The sequence below is a fragment of the Cataglyphis hispanica genome, chromosome 18 (genome assembly GCF_021464435.1).
Source record: "Cataglyphis hispanica isolate Lineage 1 chromosome 18, ULB_Chis1_1.0, whole genome shotgun sequence".
In the NCBI taxonomy this organism is placed as follows: Eukaryota; Metazoa; Arthropoda; class Insecta; order Hymenoptera; family Formicidae; genus Cataglyphis; species Cataglyphis hispanica.
In genome coordinates, this window is record NC_065971.1 from 884677 (window position 1) to 911488 (window position 26812).

The 26812-nt window shown below is 40.2% G+C and overlaps 1 protein-coding gene across 1 annotated transcript in view; it reads right to left on the reverse strand.

The window, feature by feature from the left end:
* The window catches only part of LOC126856422 (uncharacterized), an 82640-nt gene extending 60840 nt beyond the window's left edge, over positions 1 to 21800 (reverse strand). Inside the window, exons 1-2 of the mRNA XM_050604891.1 lie at positions 21656 to 21800; positions 14861 to 14972 (exon numbers count right to left, since the gene is read on the reverse strand). Coding sequence (XP_050460848.1) covers positions 14861 to 14972; positions 21656 to 21800 — 257 coding nt within the window. The remainder of the gene's footprint in view (positions 1 to 14860; positions 14973 to 21655) is intronic.
* Between the last annotated feature and the right edge of the window lie 5012 nt (positions 21801 to 26812).

Here is a 26812-nt window from a genome sequence, read left to right on the forward strand (position 1 = left end):
TTTGCCAGACCGTTCTTTCGCGCGGGCACGTATAATGCAACGTAGGGGTACGTCGAAGGTGTACCCCAAGAGTGGCGTCGATTCAAGGCAACGATGAGCTCGTGGGAGGACGCCGTGGTGGTCCTTTCAAACCGGGAAGAAAGAAAGCCAGGCGCGAGATTCGCGCTTCATTCACTCGCGGGTCCACCGGGGTAAAGGCACGGCGCAAAAGGCTCTCCTTCGAGATGTAATTAGCACATCTTTTCGCGACGACGCGCGACAATACGGCTTTTAATTAGTATGCGTCCACCGATTCTTCCCGCTACAGCGCCTCCGTGTTCTCTCCTCTTCTCCTACCGCCCCTTCGTACGCGTAAACGATAACGACACGAACACACGTGGTCGATTTCATATATATGCACGCATGACATACACACACACACACACACACACACACACACACACACATGGAGGCGCAGCAACGAACCGTGCGCGTTTATGTCGGCGCATCACACGCTGCTGCACCGCACAAGTGTCAATACGTGGGTGCGTGTACGCGCGCGGCCAACGAGCTCGCGTGCACATACCAGTTTGCATTACGGCGGATATACTCGAGCGCGTAAGGCGTTCCTACGGTATAAAGAGCCGCGACGAGCGTCCACTTAACGACATGTTGTAATTCGATGCGTCGCGCTCGTTTTCCGCTCGTAAATCGCTCGCCATCGCCACGGATACTCGCGCAATTTCGAAATCATTGGCAAAACACCGGCAAAGTTAAACTTGGAAGAAGCACAAGAATAATTGTCGATATAGTAAAGCGCGATTTTCCTAGTAATTTCTTTTATAATAAAAATCCGATATACACACACACACACACACGCAAATATACAGAGAGAGAGAGAGAAATATATACATATATATGATTTATTGAGCGTAATTTAAGTATCGTATATCTTAACCGAAATAAACGTGTCGGAATGAAACTATTGAGTTTGCCGGTATCGAAGAACAGATCGAACGCTTAAATTTGCTAATAATTTTCTTATAGACTTTCACAGAGCAATGCTGCGTGTATGCATTGATTTTGATGGTAGAGACGGTTCTATTTATTGCCGACTTTAAAAACTTTGTCGTCTGTCACCGATAGCCCATCGTGACAATTGTCGATAACATGTATAACTCAGGGACACACGATGACGAAATAATCCCTTTCTTCCTATACACGAGGCGTAAAATAAATTATGCCATTATTTCTGCGACTAGCGTATGATGACGTGCGAAAATAATGACACGACAGTGTGCAACAACGTCTTTACATTATTCAATTAAGTGCGAGCGATATTTTTTGCAAGTGCGCGAATTCATGCACGCTTCATCGTATCGATATCGGCGAAGGTCACATGTTCAGATGCACATGTTCCCACATCTTAAAGACTGCGCTTTATCGTCAAACGCAACCACGTTGATATAACGCGGGAGAGACATTAACGCGATACGTCGATCCGCAATTACCGTGCGAGCCTCCACTCGCATCCTCGAGACAATTGTAGGGGGATGACGAAGGACACCAATTGCTGCTGAGTTAGCGACAGAAAGCTGCACGATTTCCGGGATGTATGTTAATATCTGATATTAGATGGAGCGTCATTCAGTAATGCGCGTGATTACGCAAAATGAGAGAAACAAATACAAGGATGTACGCTGAATTGCGACGAAAAACTTTTCCATGTCACGAAAGACAAACGCATTATGATTTATGGCAAACCAATATACATATGCCGTGTAATGTGTGACTATTTTCTTAGGTAATAATTATTTTGCAAGTTTCAAGTAAAGTCAATTTGAATATTTTTAGACTTCTTGAATAAATCGTAACGTAATGATCGAAGAAAATATCAAAAATATCGGCGATCTGAGTGAAATAAAAAACTATTATGATTTTAAACACAAAATGAAGCTGTAATAACAATTTTCAACGCGTCCAATATGTCTTCTATTAAACACGAAATTGTTATGATATAAATTTATAATTGTACATATCATTCTCTTCATTGGTATGTTTAAACATGTTATAATTCCATTTATTTTAATATGAGAAAATAAAGAGTATATTAAATATGCATATGAAACGTTTTACATTTATTATGTTTTATCGAGACACTATTTTAATTACGATAACATGCGATACGCGTCGATCTCGACGGCGGTTTAAAATGTCGCGAAAAGTCAAGTTATATCCGATTTCGAAGCGCGCAATCTGTGTCAATGCCACGATTTACAGTTGCGAGCCTTTCGGGAATTGAACGAATATTGAAATTGCGGGAAACGCACAAAACTTTTGCATAATGAGCTGGCGGCTCACGCCGTCACACCGACACGCTCACGCACACCAATCGCAGCGTCGGCGCGTACATGAATATTTTCATTTGATTGCGTTAATTAAACTCGCGCTACCAGGCAATGACCTTTGAAGTTCAGCGGCATGCGGTACGCATACACCAATTACCGATATTATTAATTGCAATGTGCTCCCTGTTTTCGGCAGTCATGGCGTGGCTGGTGAGATATTCGCGATCTTATGCCCTGAGAAAAGTATTTTCTCCTCAAGCGTTCTATACTTTATATTAATGATAATTGTATTCTATAATTGCGATTTAATCGTGCCAAGAATAGATATACATATTTCATCACGAGTTATTGTAAAATGTTTGTGATAAGGCGGCATGTATTGTCTTTAAAATTGTTCGCGGTTTTGCGATTAGATTTTAAACTGATGTCGCAAGAAATTAGAAAGATTTAACAGGGAATTCCATGGTTTTGATAAGTCCGACCACAAGATGACGGAAATTATTGTGTACGTATATGCTGAGATAAGCCACGGAATGTGTTATCATACGTGCGGAATTTGTTGTCATGCTCGTTGCGATATAACATATCATTCAATTGCAATATACAATAAATAAAACAATGTAAGTACAAATTAATTCATCAATAAACGGCAATTTACAAGTGATATGATTAAAACAAAGTAATATGATTAAAAAATTCAATGTTAATGTAAAAAAATATGTAACAAAAAGAGTTATTGTTAATTCAGATCGTTATGAAAAATAATAATATATTGTAATTTTATATTCTCGCAGCTTGTCGGTAATGACCGACAAGTTTTGAGAATTTAAAAGCAGACAAGTCTACATGTGTTTTCGTAGCTATTTCGCTGATAAGATGTAAACAAATAAGGCAACATAAAAAGTAAACAAAAGCCATGAAAATTATATTTCAAAATCCAAACTAGAAACATTATCGACCAACAAATAATAGATACAATTTAATAATTCCAGTCTCATTATTTAATTTAAGATATATATATATATATATATATATATATATATATATATATATATATGCTAGCTATTTGTATAGTCGTAAATTTTCTTCTATTAATACAAACAAAAAATTCCAACGATTAAAGATAATCAATGATCAAAATGTTCCGGACAAAATTAATTGTTTAATAAAAAAATTATCCGCGCATACAAACACAATGGCATTTTAGTCTGCATTGACCATGGCGGTATTCACATTGATTTTAAATCAATTGAGACGAGTTATATATTTTATTTCTTAAATAAAATATTTTGTTTTATATCACACATTAGTCTCTATCTAAATTAGAAAAATGATAAAAGACTTTTGTACTACAAATAGAAGAACGAAAACAATTTTTCAAAATAACAAAATAGAATTTTTAAAAGGAGAAAAGGAAAATTTATAATGCAACTTAATTTCACGTATAATTTTCGGGCGACGCTTCCTTGCTTGGTGCTAACAATTTTCATCATGCTTTCGAGACCTCGCACCATCCCGTTTTGCTATGAGATCTACCAAGCACCGCCGTTAGGGTGAAGCACTTACAGCACAATGAGTATGCAAATAGGCCGGTATTCGGCTACATTTGTTTCAACGAGCTTAGGAACGCCGTCTCGCGCGAAGGAGCAGTTCCTTCGCGCAAAGGCCATAAAAGTCTGTCCCGTATTTCCAAATCTTTACAAAGCAAAGGGAGTTACTTTCCGCACGTTTTTATTGCTCGTTACTCTACCCGCATCGCTCGCTCGACATTGTTTCTATCGCCGGCGTTCCTTTCACGACGAGTGACGCTACTTTTCTGCTCAAATATATCGATCGCGAAAGTTTCCCTCATGTTTCATTCCGCAAACGGCACAGTCCGATTAGATCAAGGTTTCTTCTTCCAAGTCTCTGTACGCTTGTGCGAAAGCTTCTCCTCCGCAAAGTTAAAACTTTCTCAACTTTATTCGCATGCAGCCTACTTCGTTACTTCTCCCCGTGTGTCTTCTCCTGAGAGATTAGGGGCCCGACAATTCACGGATCTGACGAAAGTTTTGTCTCGCGTCGCATAAAGCTAACGACGACGACGACGATGACGACGCGTTAAGACGCGTCACAACGTCGCAGCAGTCCGAAACTTGGCGAATTTCTGACAACGACGGCCGTTTGGGAGGGCGTTATTCCCAACACTTGCCGGGACATGATCCATATGATAATAACAGAGACTCCTAAAGCCCGATGTATGCCGACTACTCGTTTGGAGCCCGGCCTAAATCGCTCGATCCGCGAGCAGCTAGCTCGATTCTCGAACGATCCTCCAATGATCCTCGAGTATCGCGCTCCAGTATGGGGAACGCTATGTAATCGGAGCTCTTCGTCTACATGCGAGGCTCGCTAATGAGTGATTAAGCTCGCGCAATGACAATTCATTTCCGATTCAAAAAGCAAGCATCATTTTTTTTTACGCGGATGGAAAAAAATGTGCGCTGACAAAGTGCGTAATGGAATTCGTTGCTCGAGGTAATCTTACTTGTTTTCTTTTTCTATTAATATTATTTCTGTAGTAATACTTCTGCACGCACAAAGAGATAATTGAACTGTTCGAGGCGCTGCTGCCTGGCCAGTAGCCGTAATTACGCTTATCCGTTATATGCTTATTAAACGGTTAAATTATCTTTCTTAATCTCTCGGATAGTTTTTCGTATCAATTACATTATTTATATATGTTCTGATATCTGTATCGTTTCGAATACAATTATAAATTTATATTCAACACCCTTACACATTGCGTGTACATATTACAGATTTTATATTGTCGTAAGATTTTTCAAAATACACATCTCAACTGCATTCGAGGTCCCGATGAAATAAATAATTTCCCTAGACGTACTATATAATCTTATATATAAACGAAAGTGCCAGCAAGTATTGTTTGACGCATGACGGCTCAACGATGTATCTCAAGGCGAAGTGGAAACTCTCTCTCCCACCGAAAACCCCGAGACGTGCCGCAAGTTTCACGAGCAAGGACGGATGTAAACTTTGAAACCCGGTAGGCCCCACTGAATTCGTAATCGCGTAATCCCGAGATTTCATTAAACCAAATATCCGAGCTTTCTGTCGTCGGGGCTTAAGTACGCTCCCTAACCGAGAAAAAGTTACGCGATTCGGTACATCGGAAATCTGCTTTTATCCTTGCCGCAAATTAGCTTTAGCAAAATTAATTAAGAACCGGAGTACCGCGATTGAGTAATGCTAAGATCGTCCGTAATGTAGACGCGAACTTTAATCCCGTTCGATCAATTCGCTGTCAAGCAAGTGTAAGCTAATCAAGCAAGTTACCTGCGGCCTTTCGCGTGTATGTAAAGTTGATTTCCCGTGTGACAGACGATAAGTTTTACTTTCAACTATAGACACAGTAGTTATAATTACGTACACATATTGCGATTATGTATAAAAATGTTTCGGTGGCAGCAATGGCCGTATTGTGCCTTATCCCGAGCAGCTTCGGTAACGTATCGAGATACATGTACATATGTAACTCCTGCTGTCAAAATTGTCGACGCGCGTGAGTTGTGCAAAAGTGTCAACGCCGCGTGCATATTTTATCGGACATTAACGAATCCGAACATGAAGGACGTTAAGGAGCGCATCGTGTGGGAAAGCGACGTCCATTCTTTCCACGACAATACAGCCATTTGATAAAAGTCACTCGATTCCCCTTTCGCCGCGAACAAATATTGGAAGGAGAGTCTCGCGAGCGATAAGCGTGAAACTCTGAATTCGAAGCTGTGTAGATTACGGACGCGTTCATACGCGCGTGTGCGTATATACGTGCACCTATTGGAGTGTCGTTACACTTACTGCGCTGCTCTACGAGGCAGATGTTGATAACGAACGACAGTGACAGAGACAGAGACAGTGACAGCTGCCCCGTATTGTTTGACACATTCGTTGATTATAGGTCAAAGGCCTCTTACGAAGGATCAAAGAATTGTACGATCGAAATATTTTATGCCAAACGATAATTTAAAACCAAATCTCCTTACATTCTACGAAATATGTGGATATTTTCTCAAAATGCGATTGCAGAATCTGGCAAGTTTGCACTGGAAATCTATTGCTATGCCTCTAATTGCGCAGTTTCTTCTCTCGACATAAAAACAACTTTACTTCGTCTTATTGATCCGTTTATGTAGATGTACATACTTATGACATATGTACATTTATTTAACTTTTCTCTTACATAAATGAAATAGATGTGTAAGATTTTTATTTCTCATCGAATCTTTATCAATAGACTCGTAATTATCTATTTCGGGAAAACACTCGAATTTTTAACTGCAATAATGAATCATAAAAGAGATTTAATAGCGTTTTTATTTGTACGCTCTCTTTTGGTCAAGAAATAAACAAAACATTATTAATATAATTCAAAGTGACGTATGAGTGACATATTCTGAGTTCCAAGATTTTCCCAAAATGTGTGATATAAAAACTGATCAAATTTAATTAAAGAAATACGAAATATATTATTTGACAGATAAAATAGTAATATGGTAATATTACAAAAAAAAACATTGAAATTTATAAATGAAACTTGATACAATTTTCAGATATCGCAAAAAATATTTCGTGAATGGAAAATGTTAATAATTCTCAAGCATTAATCGAAAATTTGAAAAGACAATTAATAATTCATTCTAAATTACAGCTCAATAATAATCGTCGAATTTTATCGCGAATTTGTCTTTTTTCAAAAATTGTAATATTAAAAATTTTGTAATACTATGTGCTTAATAAGAAACGGATTCAATTTCGATATCCGTATCCGTTTTCGTCGGATTACTAAGTACCTTTGCGCGAATATCGTGAAAAACGATTTTTATTTATCTCTTTTATTGTGTAAAATAAAAAAGAAACGACTTCATATCGTGACTTATCTCTGACAAGTCAACGGAAACACTGATTAAGACATTTTTCAGCAGCACATTTGCAAAATGTGCGTTCTTTAGTTTTACATATTGGCCCGTGCCGCATTTGTACCATAGAATTCCGAGGTGCATGAACCTTAAATTAATTCTTTAAAAAATTCAGATGTAAATGGTACCGATATCGAGCCAACGGTTTAAGATTGCTGAAAATAAAGGTCGGAAAATATTGATTTTATTAGTTGAGCAAATTCGATGCATTATCGAATGACCAGCGGGATGTTCTTGGCGAGAGAAAATAAAGTGGATATAAACGCGATATCGAGAATCGCAATAGCAAAGGATTTCCGACGGAGACGACGCGCGATAGAGATCACTAAAGACTCGCGAATGCTTATCATACGTGAAACGTTATTTACGCACAATCCGACTTCCAAAAATAATTACGGAGCGCCTTACGTAAACGAAGTCACCGTCGCTCCCATACTCACTGCGCCTTATGAGATACAAACTGTATAAAATAAAATAAAACACAAAGATTCTTGGGATGGATAAAGGATCGCGCAAGCTTTCGTCAAAAACTTCGTAAATTTGCATATGTGATTTCACAATTAATTGTACCGTCATTGTGACGAAAGCTTGCAGCATCGATTAGGCGAGACACAGGGTACACATATAATACATGGGGAAAATATAAATAAAATGCAACAAAAAGCAAAAAGCATAAAATGTATTTCGTAACAATGATATGAACGAACGAAAGGGAAACACACTGGTAACACACACCGCATAAACCACGCATTGACAATCGCGATGAATAATGGAGGGGTCAATTAAATCTCAATTAAACACCACCGGATAATACAAATCGCGGCTCTTTTCAGTGTCACCTCACCAGAGAGCTAGGTTTTTTAAACATCGCCGGCGCGTTCACCCGCTTCGAAAAATCAGCATGCCATCTATAGCGCACGGACACATACAGCTCGATCATTTTATACACCTCGTGAAGAATGGCGCATTAAAATTACGCTGATGGGCTTCGAAAATATGATTTCCACTCTGCGCCCATCGATAACCTCGCTATTCGACCGAATCAAATTCTATCCCGACACTTGGCGATACCGATACCGCGCATATTATATTCTGTATCAAATTATCCGTTAATTTAATAGCACGTTGTGTCGTCCTAATTTAAAGCCGTGTCCATCATTAATCACGAATGGCCACGACTCGAAACTAAATCAAGTGTCCTCGCTTATAATGGGAAACGCATTACGAATATGTTGTACGTCACAAGAGCACGCAACGCTAGACGATCTTCTTCATACGAAGGGAGAAGAGGTACACGAAAGAAAGTCGATTTTTGAGAATTAATTTCTTTTTTCTTTATCTCTGTAACTTTTTATATTTCTTTGCGTCGCTTTCTCCATCTGTCTTCGTCTCCCAACGTATAATCAGTATTGCCAAGTATCGTTGATATATAATGTGCTTTTGCTATCGAAATATCCGAGGCAATGCCTCGAATCGAAAATAAACTCGATTGTCTCGTCGATATACGGAGCAGCACGGAAACACTGTATAAATTATTTAATATGCGAACACAATAAGTGATGCACCGGCCACGTAACTTTACCTTGTCTACGATGCGATCACGTTATCCCCGAGATAAATACACGTGTCACACTGAGTCACAAACGGCGCGCCGGAGGAGTAACACGGTGATCACAGACTGATAAAAAGAAAACGCGGATTCGCGTTTACGTAGACACAAATGTTCTTTTTAAGATCGACAGAGTGTCGTGGACCGACGCTCGAACACGATCGCCACCACTGTAATCTACCTACAGTTCACTCGGCCGACCAGTCATTTTCGTCGACATGGCGAGAAATCGGCGCGGTATCACATTGTCTTCCGCGAAAGTTTTCTTCGTCGTCATCGCAAATCACGTCGATTCAATCCACGATCAACACTAATCAGCAACCACTGTCTGTCCGTTGGCTGTCTGTAGGCTGCTAGCGACTGCCAGCGACTCAAGATTCCGCGCGATCTTCCGTTCACCGCGTCGTGCACCACGTTCGCGGACGCGCAGCTCCACGGCGTTTGGTCCTTCGTGTCCTTAGAGCGTACGTATATATCCGCGAGCGGGTGTGCGCGTTCCTTGGACGTGTACGCACGTGCATGTAAGCTGGATGTCTATAGCCGTATTCGTGGATCAGTGTTTCCTCCGGTGTACGTGTGTCTGGCGCGTTTATTACGTGTTGCGCGCGCGCAAGTAGTCTCGTGTGTGTGCGTGTGTGTGTGTGTGTGTGTTTTGTGGGCGCGTGTATGTGTTGGTCAGTGCATGCGGTGTATATGTACGTGTGTACGTGTATGTGTGTATGTGTAGGTGAGCTAACGGTGCGCGCGCGCGCGCGTATCTGTACCGGTGGATATATTACAAGGTGTACGCGTCTTAAGTGATTTCGGCCTCGCTGGTCAGGCAGCCCCGGCAGCTCCGTATGATGAGGCCGCCGCTTTGCTACTGACAGACCTAAAGACCACCCTAACCCTGCAGTCGGGGACGAGGGGTTCCCCACCCCCGTCGTGAGCGGACGAGAGAGAGACCACCCTCCCCCGCCAGGGACCAGGGCGAATAAGCAACCCTTAGCACCCGATGCCACCTCCACGGCGGCGGCGCAAACGCACTCCTGCCTCCGAGGGTAGTCTTATCCCCACCGACTCTTTCGTAGGAGCGAGACTACCACCCCCACCCACCTCCCAGTCGATTTCAGTCCTGCCACCACTATCACCCCTTCCTGCACCCCCTCGCGACGCACGCTACCGACGCCGCCGCCGACGCCACCGCCGCTGTCGTATCTGCCCCTCCGACGGCGGATTCGACAGCGAGGAGAATCCCTTCCAGAGAGAGAGACGAGAAACCCCTTCTTCTCGTCTCCTACGGCATCTACGGAGGAGAGTCGTCTTAAGATAAAAACACGGACGATCGGGTTTTGCAGTTAACCCACTCACCCTCGACTCGCATCCCCTCTACACGCGTGTCCTTTCCGTCCCCCCATACTACCCCCTATGTATCCCCCTACTCCGTGCCACACGGAGCTCTTGCAAGCAAGCAGCCTCGAGTCGCCCCAACCCTTTCTCCTTCACCTCTCCGTCCACCTCGTCACGCTGCTCTCCGCGGATCTCGACTCGATGAAACTTTCGATTCTTTCGGGGGCAACCTTCACAATCCCCCACTCCCTCTCCTCTATTTTTTTCCTCTCTTCACCGATACATCGCGTGTGTCGACCCGTTCGACGTTATCATATCGTTCACCCTCGGAGCACACATATTCCCCACCCCTCGCCCGGCCTTCCCACTGCGAGAGACAACAACGGGACCGACCTCGTGGTTTTTTACAGAACGGAGGGGGAAAAGGGTGACAGTATATATTGTTGTCATTTTTTTGAACGGTTTCAGGCGCATCGATCTTCGACGATTACACGTCCCGTCCTGGTCACGCGCCGATGTGACGCGCCGACAAGATCACTTTCGCCGCCGTTTCTTTCCGAGATGAACTCTATGACCCCGCGCATTACTTTCATCGATATTTTCTCTTAATGGAGAAAATTCTCATCTGAAAGATGGCGGATTATACCGGCGTGTCCTTTACAAGAATAAAAATTCTGACAAAAAGAAAGATCCGTTATGCCTTTTCGAAGCAAATACGAGCATATTTTTCACTCACACATTCCTGTTTTTCTCTGTTTTATTTTTTGTAGCAAGAAATAAAGTCCTATCTGTGCACATACGATTTTATCGAAACGACTCAGTTTTCAAAAAGTGCAAGAATATTTTTATATTTATACAAAAAAGTAAATATAGAAAATTAGTTAGATACATCAATGGGGATAAAGATACAAAATATTATATGACACAATGACGGATACAACGTCAAAATCAAACGTATGTGTATATATATTTATATATATTTTTTGACACTGAATTAAATTAAAATTATATAAAAACGCGAAACATCGCTCACTATTAATTTGTGAACGATTTTTCTAATTATGTAAACGATTTCTTTTTAAATTTCTTGAAAAAAAGTTCTAACTGTATTTTGCAAATCTTTTATCCTCGAGTTATATGTAAAATTTGTAAATGCATGTGATGAAATGTAAGATATTTTTTATAAAAAACATATTTACAAAATTATTTGTAAATTCTTAAAAACTTTTATACTTTGTCATCGTATTTGAGAACGTGATTTTGCACTGAATACATTGATTCTTATATTGAATTGATGATATCCAAATACAAATAAATAAATTTTGAAATAAATGTAATTTGAAAAATTGCACGTAAAATTACAATTTGTAATATTGTTTTAAAATACATGTATCAAATAAACAAAATAATGCTATTTTGAGACATTTGTATTTGTTTTTATTAGTAAGAAAAGCTTGATAAGTCAAAAAATTAAGTTGCATGTAAAAAAGAAAACATAATAATTTAGATAGATAGTAATATATTTAACACATACATTCAATATATTGCGAAAATATTGCGAAACCATTACGTAATTGGAAACTGTATAAAGCAGTTTAAAATTCAAGAAACAATAAGATTAATAACTCTTCTATAAACTTGATTACGAACAATTACAGATATGCACAAAAATATCTAAAAACCTGTCAAAAAAATGCAATTATACATCAAGAGCACGTAGTTTAATAGACACAAAAACAAACTTTGATTTACGATTCAGTATCACGAAAGTTCTTTTATGCCCTGGCCCTTTGACCACGAGATTGTATCCATTTAAATGCTTGAACGAGACCGTAATCGTCTACATTTTCTCAAAGTTTGAAAAAACTAATATCAATTTTAACTTGACGTATAACTTTTAGGTGTCGCGTGTAGCATAACACATAGTCGAAATTCAAAAATCAAAGAATTTTAGTTGAAAATAGCGACAATGCTCGAGAGATTTACGGAATCTGATATTAAACGATCTGTCTAAATATTTGTATGTATTGTGAATACCATAAAAGAGATTCTCTCTAAAGCCTACGGCGAAGAAAGGTCTCGTCTACCTAAAACAATCCGCCGTAAAAAGAGCCGCGGGGGTGGCGGATGTATCGAAACAAATTTTTATGCAGGTCAAGCTTTTCTGCGCTTTTCGAAGCCGCCACCCCCACCCCTGGTTATACACCCCACTACCAATCGACACTCATTTATACTTTTACCACCACCCCACCGCCCCCACCGCGGGGATTGTTTATGACACGATTCGTTTGATTATTAGCTGTTTATACGCGACCATCGATCGAACCGCTAACTGCACGCTGCATTCCGACAGCAAAAACAGTTCCGCCGCGTGCTTTACTGCAACCCTTTCGCTCCAAAACCGGATTTTTTTTTTTTTTTCTTTTTGGACGTGTATCTAAACCGGCGAAACTCGTTTCACTGGACTCTCCATTGGAATCGGTTATTCCTTTTCGTGATCTTAGTTCTGTACAGACGACTGTTCGAACGACATCTCAAAAGTGCTCTATGGATACGTCTCTCATCGTTCATCAATGCAACCATTTTGTGTACGATAGAAATAAGATTTTCTAAATTTTCTGGTTCAAAGTAAAAATGTTTACGAATCTGTTGCATAATAATTAATAAAAAAAAAAAAGGGATAAAGCGTTAGGTTCTACAACACCAATCGCGAATTATTCTCACTCATATCTATTTGTCTTTCCGAGTTTTATTTCAATTTCCGCTTGTCCTGTTCTTTTATCGCGGAAAATCAAAAAATATGATTAACGATTGTACTTGACATAATAGTATTTTTTGAATTATTATAAAAATATTTGATGTAAAGCAATTATGTGGATTTTCAAATCTATCATTAATTGAGTTTTATTATTTGAGTTTATAAAACGGTATTTCGGTTATTTATACATTTCACTTTACGTCGCATTTGAAAATGGCTTCGATGAGGTTTATGTTATTGATTTAAAAACGAATCGGCGTAGCGTCTGTCTCGGCCTGTCGCGGGTTAAACGGCTGCCGTCGGAACAATGTTTGACATCTCCGCTTTTCCGGCTGACAGGAGCCAACCGTACCTACTATCACGAAGATGCTTTCGATAAGTTTTGCCGGATTATCACACGTTCAAAATTTTCTTCCAGTTAACAATACTTTATGTTTTGTTATCAAAATACAACTTAATGTATTATATACGTTACACAAAAATTATTATCAATCAATCATTATATACCTTTTCTTCTTACAATTTATATATTATTCCATTTTTATTCATTGATAAATATTCATGTTTGTACTTTTATCACATAACACGACTTTTATGTAAAATTTTAAGTTATTTAAAAATCTGACGCGGCACGATATTTTTGCAAGGAAAATGTTTATACTGCAAATGATATGTATGTTCTGCCATTTATTTTAAGTATATTAAATGATTAATTTTTTTTATATAAATATTATAATATGACATGATATGTTATATTTTACTATTTACGTTTTTTTCTAATAGAATATTATACAGCACAAACTTTAATAACGTTAATATGTAATAATTTTTTTCGCAATACAAATTTCAAATACAATTAAACATATGATTTAGATATTCGATATTAAAATATGTGATAAATATTTTAACACATCTATTTTAGCAAGACGCTTCACAATTATTTATATAGCAAAATTGCACGCGATATTTTTTATAATAATCGATTGTTTTACTTTATTTCATTAGAGAGTTATATGTGTGCACTATTCACTCATTATATTTTACACCTTGCAAGATTTCTTACACGATTTTATTATCACCCTAATATCATAAATTTTTGCCTTTACGCGAGATTATTTTGTTATTATTTCTTGACGTGAGCACAGTTAGCACCAACACATTACACCTGTCACCGTTGACATCACCACACGACCAAGAATTTTTCCTTCGCACGAAGCGCAACTAATCTAAGGGGAAACAGTCCGTGCATTACGGACATCGTGAGAGATGTGAGAGGTAACTGATTCGATCACTAGCAAAAGATATATCGTATATTCTCGAACTCACAACATACCTATCTACTGAAAGAAAGTAAGTGTTATCGTAAAATTGCTCAATTGTATATGAAACGTCCTTGCATGTATTTTCTGTTAATCTAAAAAAAAAGCTTTCGCCAAATTTTATTTTATTAAAATGTGAATGTAAAAATTAATATGCATTTCTGGTAATCTTTGTGTTGCAGAATTGTTTCTCTCTCTCTCTCTCTCTCTCTCTCTCTCTCTCTCTCTCTCTCTTCTTCGCTTACATATATTTTTTTTTTCGAATATCGTAATTTATTTTATAAAAGAAAATAGTTTGAAAAATATTGTAAAACAGAAAAATGCGTTTGTGCGACAAAATGTATGTATATAGTGTCGAATCGCGTTTGTCTTCTGAAAAATAATTCACATAATCGCCGATTGCTTCGCGTGCCATTAAGGGAAGAAGATCGTTGCGCGCGAACCACGCTCGCGAGTTAGCAACAAGATGCAGGACGAAAAAAACTGAAAAGTTGGAAAATTTCGATGCTTCCCTTTTTGTTCGTCGACTATCAACTCACCTGTTTGTCGCGCCGATCCCGAGGAGACAAGTTCGGAGGACGAGGACGGGTAAGAAGACGTTCACAACATCGGCGCACTCGAAGCCGGCAGGATGATCCTCTTCGATTCTCTCTCACTGCAAGCTCTCGCGCGAGCTTTTAACATCACAGTATCTACAACGTCGCGTTAAGAAGTCCTCCTCCCCCCCCGAGCACCTTTCTTTCCGTCGTGAGAATTTCCTTCCGTGTTATTAAAAAAAAAAAAAAATTTTTCTTTCTTTTTTTTTCTAAATATACTTTAAACAAATTATTCCTTTTATCTCGTCCTTTTTCTCGGCTCGCGCGCGCGGCCCCGGTGCCTCTTTTTGCGTTCGGGGCTCCCGGCCTGACGAACGTGGCCGATCAGCGCGCGGGTAGAGAGAGCTTGGGCTGCGTGGCGGAGCGCGAACTTTCGGGCTTGCGGGCGCACTGGCGCACACGGCACACTCGCATCGCGTAGGCGGAGAGAGGAGAAGCTCCGGCGGATGCTGTAAGCCGAAGGGAGAGAACTACGCGCGCCGGCCAGCGGCGGAGCAAGCCGGTGGGGCCCCTCTTGATCACTCGCCCCGTACAGTGGCGCCCCAGCCGCGCGCAATCGCAAGCTCACCGATGCTTCTCCTAGGCGCGTTACACGAGCGACGAGGACCGAGAGATTGAGAGATCGAGAGGAGGCGGTGGGAAACGAACGAGAAAGAAGATCCGCGCGCCGCGCCGCGCCACGCCGCGCCGCGCCGGCCGAAGAGAAGGACCATCGGACGAGCGGGCGAACGAGGCGGTGGACCGACGAAAGGAGTCGACCGGGGAAAAGGGGGATTAGAGGGGGGAGGGAGGGAGGGAGGCGGGAGGGGGTGGTGAGGGTGAGGGCGAGGGTTGGTGCGCGCGAGATACGGCACCCCGTACCAGGAGAGGGATAGAGAAAAGTGCTACGGGGTAGCAGGACCGCCCCTTGGCGCTGGGCTCTAACGCGGGAACCAACTGCCCGGAGCGGTAAAATTGAAGATTTATGCGAGACGCCGTTTACGTCGATTAACGTTACGCTATATACTGCCCACCGTGCTCGCCTGTAACTTATTTAAGAATCGCGATCGCGCGTTTTTCACCGGGGACCCCGATTGTATTAAACGCGATTGTACCGGATATACGAGAGAGCGAGAGCCTGAATCATCAATTTCCCATGTTCCATATATACTTGCGAGATTCGTCATCGATCTATTCTAGTTAATGAGATTTATTTGATACCAATGAGAAATACTAACGTGCGTTTCGCATGATACATTTAAAACATTATTTGTTTTTTGAATTTATTAAATGTTTATTTTGATATAAATTTAAAATAAAAATGCGACATTATTTGTTGCTAAAGGAGCGATAAAAATCTACAATATGAAAAGAAAAAAGTACGTACATGAAGCACAATACAAAGTTTAGCTAAAGTGGAATTTCAAAAATTAAAAGATATTTAAATAAAACATCTTATCCCCGGGGCGACAATGGCCTCGCCAGCGTTCCTGAACGAGTCCATCCCGAGAAAGACGATAGCAACGGGCGAATCGGCGGTGCGACGAAGAAGATCCCGATCGTATAAGCTCGCGACGGAATCGTTGGTGGATGTACAGAACGGACAAGGGTCGGAAGGGGTGAGTCGTACTCGCGAAGGAGAGAGACGACGCGCCGCTTTTCCGATCTGAGCACGACGAGGACACGTTGACGGACGATACGAGCGCCACCGAACTCATTCGAGACAGCGCCGGACAGCGATCAGGAGAGAAAGACGGAGCTTGCGAAGGCCGCGATAAGGGTGAAAGAGAGAAAAGCTTGCACGGCCGGAGGGATAGCGCGACGCAGACGGAAGCAGATGAGACAGCAGGCGCTAGACAAGGGAGATAGAGGGAGAGAGAAGAAGCCTCCCGCTGCAGGCTGACCATTGCGCTCTTACCCTTTATGAAGGTCTACATGAAGAAGGAGAGACGGACACGATCGGGAACAGGTGCGAGAGAGCGACCACGTTTTATCACATCCACGACTCCTTATATATGTGTGAGTCACGCGGATATTTCAACGTGTAATATCGGTATTTCCGAAGCGAAATAGTGTGCGCTCGATATATATCAGCCAGATACTTTGAACGCTCACCTTCGACCCGAAGATTCGAATAAACACGTGAAAAATTCGTGAAAAAAAAACCTCGATCTTAAAGTTTCTTTCTTTCTTTCCCTTCTATTGTTTAGTTTAGTTGAACGAAAAATCGAGCTCGGGAATTGAATGTTTTTCAGCGCGCAAAAGAACGTAACTTTTACCGCGCGATTATCAAAGCACGCTCGACATCACATCGATCGCAGTCCTTCTTTTTTTTTATTTTAAAGTCACGACACGCATCCGGATCATTACAAAGTTTTCGCGTAATTAAGCGTGAATAAACAAGCGGACGGACCTATAATTTAGTCGGTCACTCGCCGGTAGGACGAAAGCGGTGCGACGAGGACGGTGAGCGTGCTCGGTCATGCGCGATCGCCGGCAAAAGAGAGGCTCCACTACCCCTTTCGATACGCGAAACGAGGACACGCGCAACCTCTCACCGCTCGCGCGATGGGGTGTCCGGATCTGTAGTGGTGAAGCGCCGGGTTGGGTTGTGTTGGTGCAACCCGAAGAAAAATCGCCGCGAGTCTGTAGACTCCTGTACGTGCGTACTAAGGGGTTGAGAACGGTCTGTAGTAGTGAAAGGGTTGCTGGACAGTGGCGAGCTCTTGCTTAGGCGGCCGCCGACGGAACTAACGAGAAAAGGGGTTGAAATCTACCACCTTTGCTCTCTAATAATGCATCATGCTCCGCTTCTCCCCTTCATGCAGCTAAGATATATAATATCAACGCGATCAACTATTGTTTGAAGGTGTGTGATATCATTCTTATTTTTTTTTTTCGAAGAACTTTATATGTCTTTGAATACGAAATACGAAATGTAAAAAAAAAAGTTAATTATGATACTACGGTAATTGTAGGCATAACGATTCTACGTTATATAAAAGCATAATTTATTATAAAACATAATTAGTTTAATACAAAATAATTTAAATAATGAAAAATGTGGAATAATATTCCTAATTAAAAGCCGAAAGCTTTTTCTTGTATCTTCGAATTATAGAAAATAATCCATATGCAGTTTATTTAAATCTCTCGTTGCATGTTATGATGCATATCAAATATCAAAATTAATGTTAAAAATGAATAGCTTGAGAAATAATACGGCAAATGTAATAGTCTTGGCACAATGTTTCAGTTTTATTCAACTTTATTAATATTATATATTATAGAAAATTAAATGTTATTTAAGTTCGAGAATTAATTGCAAATGACAAATTTTTCTCGATGATTTGATATTCACAAAGTCTTTCAGTAGCACAGAGAGGAGTTCTCATCGCGATAAGTGACGGGAACAAAAGAGCAAAACTACGGAACGGTGTACTCGATTTAGACCGGCGTCTCAGTGTTATACCACTTTTTGCACTCCCTCTCCCACTCCGTGTAACTCCAACCCCGAAAAGCCCACTTACCCAATCATACCCCAATCTACCGCTGGCTCAGCGGCGGCGTGCAAAACTCTCGATCAACCGCCAGTATTTTTATCCCAGCAGTTTTTAAGGTCACTTGTTGCTTCTTACTATGCGCTAGAACCGCGAAAGGAATCTCGCCCCTCTTTGCGAAGACTAGACTTTTTTTTTTTCCTAACGCAGTTGCTAATTAATAATTGCAATTATGCGAATGGAAAAAAATTATGATATTGAATTATATAAAAAATGTTTAGTAAATAAAATTATAAAATCGCAGTGATTAGATTTATTATTTAATACAGATTTCTCTATAAACTCTGATTCCTGAGCCACTACATTGATTGACAAGTTCTTTCATCCATTTCAGATAATTCTCTTATTCCAATTATATATATATATACTATTATACTTCTAATGCAGAAAAATTATTCGTATTACAATACGCTTTCCGGATCAATTAGAATAACAACAAATTCTTATGAGGAAAAGTTGAGGTGCGTTAGGAGGCTTTACCGCATGTAGCATTTAGCGCGTATTAACGAGGAAATCGAGCCGGGAAGCGCGCGCTCGTTAACCTGCTCTAATAATCGCGTCTATATTTGGCAAAAGAAGAGAACACAAGTACGGAACACGCGAACCGGTTATAATCCGGCGCAACCAGCCCCGTGTGTGCATTTTCAATCGACGAAACTTCCCTTTTGCGATGCCTCCGCCTCGGCGCTCTATGTTCTCTCCGTTGTTTTTCTCAAACGCGATCGCGATGTTTGCATTCCGGCCTGCGCGATTGCTGGAGCTTTCTTGACGCGGTGGCGATAACGCACCCCTTCACCTAGTTTTTTCATCCCTTACGCTCTCCTCCGTTGCAGCTGCGCACGATATCCGATCAGTGGCCGGTATTTTTATTCGTAGATTTTAAGGTCACTTGTTGCTTGTTTAGTTATGTCGGCGTACATACGCGCCGTCAACACACGGGCACATGGATCGGCTGTGTACGTGTGTATGCGTGCTCACATGTATGCTCACCGAACGTCCGCTCTCGTGTATCGTAATGCACGTGGACAAAGCAATCCGCCGACATGTGTTGAGGATGCTACATGCACGCGTTGGATTGTGTACGTGGCATCGGACCGATAGGTGGACGCCCTGTCAATTTCATTTCCCCATCGAACCGTTGGGTGGCGAGGGACGCGCCGGCGGGGTTGAGCGTTCCACTATTTTTTTCTGGCTTTTTGCCCCTTTTTTCCGGGGCGTCCGGATTTCGCGTTGCGGTTTTTTTGCGCAGCTTTCGCTACTCGCGCGCGGTGCTTCTATTCCCTCGCACTCTCTCTCTCTCTCTCTCTCACTTTGCTACGCGTTTTGTCTGTCTCTATCAATCTATCTATCTATCTCTGTCTCTCTTTGCCGCTCGCTACGTCTATCGAAATATCCTTGTCTCTCTTACCGCTTCTTTTCACACTAGTTTTCTCTCTTTTACAAAACCCCAATTCTCTTCCCCTCTCGCTCTATTTTTTCTGGCTTTTGCTTTTGTTTTTTGTCAACCACCGTTTGCCGCGTTGCGCGTTCGTTTTGTTTAGTGAGTTATGTCACGGCCACCAAAATCGATCTTCGATGTCTGAATGCGTGAGATTGGGATTACGCTTGTAGAGCAATGAAAATTATTACGACGAAAATTAAAAATATAGAACGCAGCTTCTTGAGAGGAAATGCACATAATTATTCTAAACTAATGGCAATCAATTGGCGAGTATGCAGTTAACAAATTTTATCGATGTCAGAAAGAAACGTAAAATTTTATTTTTTATAAAAATATAGATCTGTAAATTTTATATAAAACCTACCACTTTGAAAAATCTCGAAAGAAAATTTATTCGATATCGATTTACTTCTTGATTCGCATTCGCATTTATATCGAAGCAATAGTTTAATGGCAAGAAGTGGCAGTGTAGAGTCATGTATGCAAAACAGAATACTCACATACACGTGAATGTAGTGGTTGATTTGCGAGCGTCCAGCTTCCATAGATCGAGCAGATCAATGGCATCGACTCCCTAGAGTCAGTCTTTTCTCCCATCCTACTCCATCAAGTTGTAATGTACATGTGCGTGATCCGCTAGAACCGAGCGACTGACATATTCGATTCCGATTATCGAATGCGTGTTGTCGTAAACAGGTGCAATCGGGAAACCTTAAACACGGCTTAACGGTTTAACAGTCATTCACACTGTCGATTCAATGATAAATGATCTTTGAGTCTCAATCTCTCTCTCCTCCTCCTCCTCCTCCTCCTCCTTCTCCTCTTCTCTCTCTCTCTCTCTCTCTCTCTCTCTCTTAATTAAATACAAAAAAATTTTTTGTACATTATAATAATATGTGCGATATATATAATTGCAATTTATTATATATTTATTATATACTTATTATATATCTATTGGAATTGCTTCTTTATTTTAATTTTAATACAAAATTTTTAAAGGAAATTTCAAACACGGCGGTGCAGTTCAGTAGACTTCTCCTTGAAAATACATCGTATTCGCTCGAGAAATTTAACGCGTCGTTGAAAAAGATCTGTGGTCGATGAAACTCAAAATACTCCATCATGCATTGAATTGCTATTAAAACATAAGGGAAATGAAAAATGCCTCGCGTATTCTTGGACAATAGTGCTTGTACTCGCGTACGCTAAATGAACGGTTTATAATCGCAATTTGCATCGCGCTGATGAATTCCTTACTCCTTACTCGACGCACTTATTCGGCACTTCTAAGCCATCGCGCGGAAAAGTCTAAATTCAAATGCGGGTCGGACAAACGGACGGACGGATTGGTGAGCCCCATTGGGGCTGGCGGTGACAGCCACGGTATTAGCATTCCTACTCCGACCAGTAACTTCATACTCAATGATATGCCACAACGAGAAACACGTATGCGCGAGTGTATACATATACTTATCTCTACCTGCGTATGCAAACGCGCTCACATATACATATATACGAGATGGATTCGTAACCGCGCCGCCGACGGAGGATATTGGGGTGCTTTCGTACTCGTTTCACCATAATAATTCGCCGGCATACAAGTACATGCGTACCTAACGTTTGCACGGAGATCGTCGAGCTACGTCGGCTGAAAGGTACCGGTTCAACTTGCCGCTCCCCTTCGCTCCGACCACAACCCTCTTTTTCTCTTGCCCTGGCCGAGCCATCGTCCCCCTTCCTCCCCCACCCTCCTCTTACTAGCCGCTTCTGCTTCTCGCTTTCCCTCGGCCTGGACTGCAGTCAAACAGAGTCCTCCACCTTTGACCATTCGAATTAAACCTTTTAACTGTCGCATTGTTTTTGATGGCTCATTTTCTCCCGCGAAATTGTTATTTAAACTCATTTCGGATTACGTGCGTATGTCGGGCGACCAGCTCGACTTCCGCTCGTTTCGCCTTGCTCAATCACTTTCACTCGAATGTAAAGTTTTTTACTCGTTTCAGCAGTCTCTTTTTACTTATTTCTTTTTTATGTTCTAGCAATTATTTATGAATTAAATAGGATGAAAATTGTTAAGATTTTCAAAATAAAACTGTGGACGTAATTTTAAGCAAAGTGCAACTGTTTAGGATAAAATTATCTATGAAACATATTTACGCAATAATATAATAATTGCATTTAAACATATAATGCGTATGCTATCTGCGATCATATTGTAAAATGCACACAATTAAAACTAGAAAAGAATGATTTGCATATGAAAGCGAATGTCATCCGTAACCGTTGTATGGATTCACATGGAAACTTCGCCGTCTTCATTCCGATTCCATCATCGTTGGCGAATCCGTGGGAATTTCGGCAACGAATTACGCTTTGTCCCCGCTACTTGCGGCCTAAACCGAAGCGAATTGCGGCCGGGTATGAAAGCTTTCAGAATAGGCCCGGGTTTGCTATATTAGCCCGTAGTTAGATTTTAGTTTAATGATTTCCGCCGGACAATGTCCGCGGTAATGGCGTCCGAATCCTGTTCGCCTCGTTCTACCCGAGCACATTCTCCGAATGGTTCCGCGGCGTGAACCCGCAACACGTTCCTCCGCGTACTCAGGCACGCGCGCGCCTCAGCACGCTTGCCCGCGCGTGTACGCGCCCATATACACGCGTTCACCGTTGCAAAATGCATCCGTAAGTGGCGGCACTTATTGACGTTCGCGCGTCCGCGATCTTAACAATGCAGATTAAAGGTACGCTCTCTAGAGCATCGCAAGAACGAACAAATAACTATGACGACCGATTGTCATCCCTGGAAATTTGCTCACGTTACGTTTGTTTAGAAATGCTTCAAACTGCCTTCAACCTCCATCGTCGCGGAAGCATTAAGCTTCGATCGCTTCTTTCTGAATAAAGCGTGACGAAAATGGTCGAGCGGCGCAAGCCTCTCTGAAAGGAACATCCTTCTTCTTTTTTACGCGATCAAATAATTTTTAACTCTTTTAAAAAATTTTAAGAAACTTCTAATGCTTTATAACACGTAAAAAAAGTAAAAAGATATTTCTATGGAAAATTCATCATTCATCATTCATAATTTATCATCCATATGTCATGCTACATTATATTTATTTAAATCTAATGATTTTCCGCTGCAAAATGTACTGCAGAACAGTTACGTAATAATTTCCTAATTACGTAATAAAATAACCGTTGAAACTATTAAAGGGCAAGTGTCTCGAAAGGATATCCGGCTCTTTAAAACGACACGTAAATTTCGCCAACGTCTTCGTTACAGTGAATGAATATCTCACACATATGAGATCCCGCTTCCTCGTGGGGCCCCCAACAGGTGCCCCACGCCAAGATAGACACGCATCGTGCTTACCCCCTCGTGGGGTGCACCTTTAACGCATGGAAGATTTTTAACCGATTTTACATGCACGATCTTGAGTCGGTTATTTCTTATCTTGTCTTAAAATGACCCAACTGTCTTTTCGTTATATGTAACGGTTTTACCGATCGCCTTTTAGCTTGTATCTACGGGTAACATTAAAATAATATTGATAAGAAACTGTCACAACTTATTTTTAGAGTCGCGATTATAATATACTACTCTCTTATAAACGTCCATATAAAATAAGATTTTTATAAAAGTATCTCAATCGGGAAATGCACGCCGCGTTTATGTCCGCTTCATTGAGCAGATAAAATTTACATCATATTTTAAATACAATAAACACTGGTAAAAACAGTGTGACGAACTGATATATCCGCATAGCGATTGGTTTAAAGTGGTTTAAAGGGAGGCCGATAGTATCGAATTCTCTTTTTGATGCACAGCCAAGAATATTTTTCCTCATAATAACCAAGCGTATGCACAGATAACAGATTAATATTCAAACAAATAAATATTTATTTTGCAATCAGGCAGCAACAGGTAGCAACGTAATTAAAGCGTGCAGTTTAAACATTATTTTAACAACGTTTCCGGACACTGACAGGTATGCGATAATTATTGATGGCAATTAGAGGTGTGCGGTAATATGGGATTATGCGGATTTATAATTTAATCGATATCATAAAGTGATATTTAGTTTTTCTGTTTTATACAACGACATCAGCGGCCACAGAAAATTTAACTAAAGCATCAGGCTTTTATTGGAAATTATAAATCGCGCACGGCCTGTTGCACATTCTGTTTAATTACTCGTATAATGTTAAGTTTGACTTTTGCGTAGTAGAATAGTAGCTCGATTTGCTGTTTCAATAGATCATTAAAAATATTTATTCTCGTACTTGAATAAATTCTCGAAGAGTGACAAATTAATGTTTACACATATATATATATATATATATATATATATATATATATATATATATATATGTATACATCCAGAAAAGTGATAACTTCTATCGAAATTTGCTCTTTTGACATAATTCGCGCAGTCCTTTTTAATTTGCATCACAGACATCTTCACCCTTCCACATAAATTCTCATCATTTCGAAGGCTATTCGCTTCGTAAAAATGTAAAATAACAGTGTTCACGTTACATATTCTGCAAATGTCTTTTATGTTCTCATTACCCGGCCGAAATAAATGACTTTATGGCACAAAGCAGATAGAACCGTTTGGCGAGCAAGTCTCTTTTGCACAATTGCGCAGTTTTTACAATGAAGGAAAAAGGGCTGGTTTATAGATATTGTCGATTTGCGACCAGATAGATATATAATTATATAATACATACATACACGCACACACAATATATATATATATATATATATATATATATATATATATATATATTTGCACTAATGTTCAAACGTTTTATCGTGTAACAATTTTAACTGTAGATGCAAGTAATCGAGTTTTACATGCGAATCCACATCTAGTATGCTTACTACTAGGTAACCGTAAGGGACAGAGATTCCAATCAAGATATGCTACTTGCTTTGAAACAACAGTATCTTAGTACGGCGTTATCGTCAGGGGACTATCTTTATGCGCTATAAGCTTCGAGATTCGCCGTATTCATGGCCTAAGGAACGATTCGAGGAATAATAAGCCTAGTGGTTGGACAAGAGTTATAGCTGTGCTGCTAAGATTTCGTAATAATTATCTGAAGGCTTTTAATTACAATTTTTAATCTTTTAAAGCTATATCGATTATGAATTATAAATTTTCAATTTATGCAAATATTTCAAGCTTATTAAAATATTAAACATTAAAATATTATAGTAATAAAATTGCATAGAATTAAAATCGTAAATATATTATTACTAGAAGACTATATGGCGTCATGCCTCATCAATTGATGCAGAATCGAAAATAATTACAACAGGGAAGGATTAATTTAGATTAAGCTAATGCGTATCGTTTATTACATGGAAATCAAAAATACAAACGAATGCCATTGATAGAGTGCTTTTTAATTAAGCTGTCTTGTAAATTGCTCTCTGTCGAGTTGGCACAGTGGATCACTTCACGCTAATTTTTCGCTGTTAATTACAAGTATTTGTTTGATTATCGACACCGTGGCGAGTCAATAATAAAATCACGAACCGCGTATAATTGTTTTTGTGATCATGAACATTTTGTCAATTTCAAACACTGCCACTGTGATTCGATGCGCGCGGTTTCGCGAGTACTCACTTTAATCGGCGAGAAAAATGGTGGGAGGGGATATAAATCGATGGAAAAGCCCAGCGTGAGCGGGAAAAGTGTCGGCGACACGCGAGCGTACAATGAGATATTAATACTCCCATTTGGTTTCGATTTCCTGGAAAAACGTTTGATGGAGATAAAATTACCGGCAACAACGGTACAGCGCCACAATAAATCAACCGCATATCCACCGTCATTTCCATTGTATAAAATCCGGCCAATTATGCGGACTCGATGAGGATCGTATCGATCATTATCTTTGATTTTATTAATGATAAAATTTAGAATGAAAATACCTCATGACATATTTTTAAACGTTACACCGTTAATGATCAACGCATGTGTTTATCCTCTCAGAACTGTTAAACAGATTCTTCATATTTTAAACGCTGTTCTCTGAATAATGAATTTAACTGGCGTAAAAATTTTTAAACTAAATTAGTTCTAAAAATAAAAGTTATATATTCAAGAAATAATTTTATAAAAATTCAAAATATATTTTATAATTAAAAGAATATCTTGAAATGTACAGTAGAATAGAAAAGAAGGTCGCAAAAAATTATAAATGTTTTATAACGACGCTTCAATTACAACTTCAGCTTCTCATTCGAGTATTAGATGCCTCCTTACGATATATGTTATACACACGCGTCTCATTCCGGGCGCGTCTATGAAAAATCCAAGAGGCATGATTTTGCCGAACTCGCAACGCGCAAGTTATCACATTAAAAATGATCATATGCTGGGAGCCTAACCGTAGCTCATCCTGCACACTCAATAGGGTCACCGTATCAGTGGGTCGTGCTACCCATGGTACAGGGACATGATGGTTCACCCCCGTGTTGCACCCTCTGATAATAGCATTATGATTCGCCTGATTGTGGAAATAAACACGGGATCTGCTCGGGGTGCGACGCGTACGAGCGCCTGTATACATATATGTATGTACGCCTATATATTGTATATATACTATACATGTACACATGCGTTTATACACATGCACATATGCAATGACTCGGACAGTTCACGCCGCCGGTTAAATACGATATGACAATAAATTTCGTTCCGTCGATCGGCTGGTCGATCGCATCATCGATAATTACGATCGTGCGATTATCTCGTCTGTGGGCGATAACGATGCCGCGGTATAATTCGCAGGTGATTATTCGAGCAGTATGTATTTCATCGAGGATCACATTGCTGCACTGACAGAAGACATTTATCATCTCTTCGAGTGACTTTATTTATGCGCCTTTAATTGAAA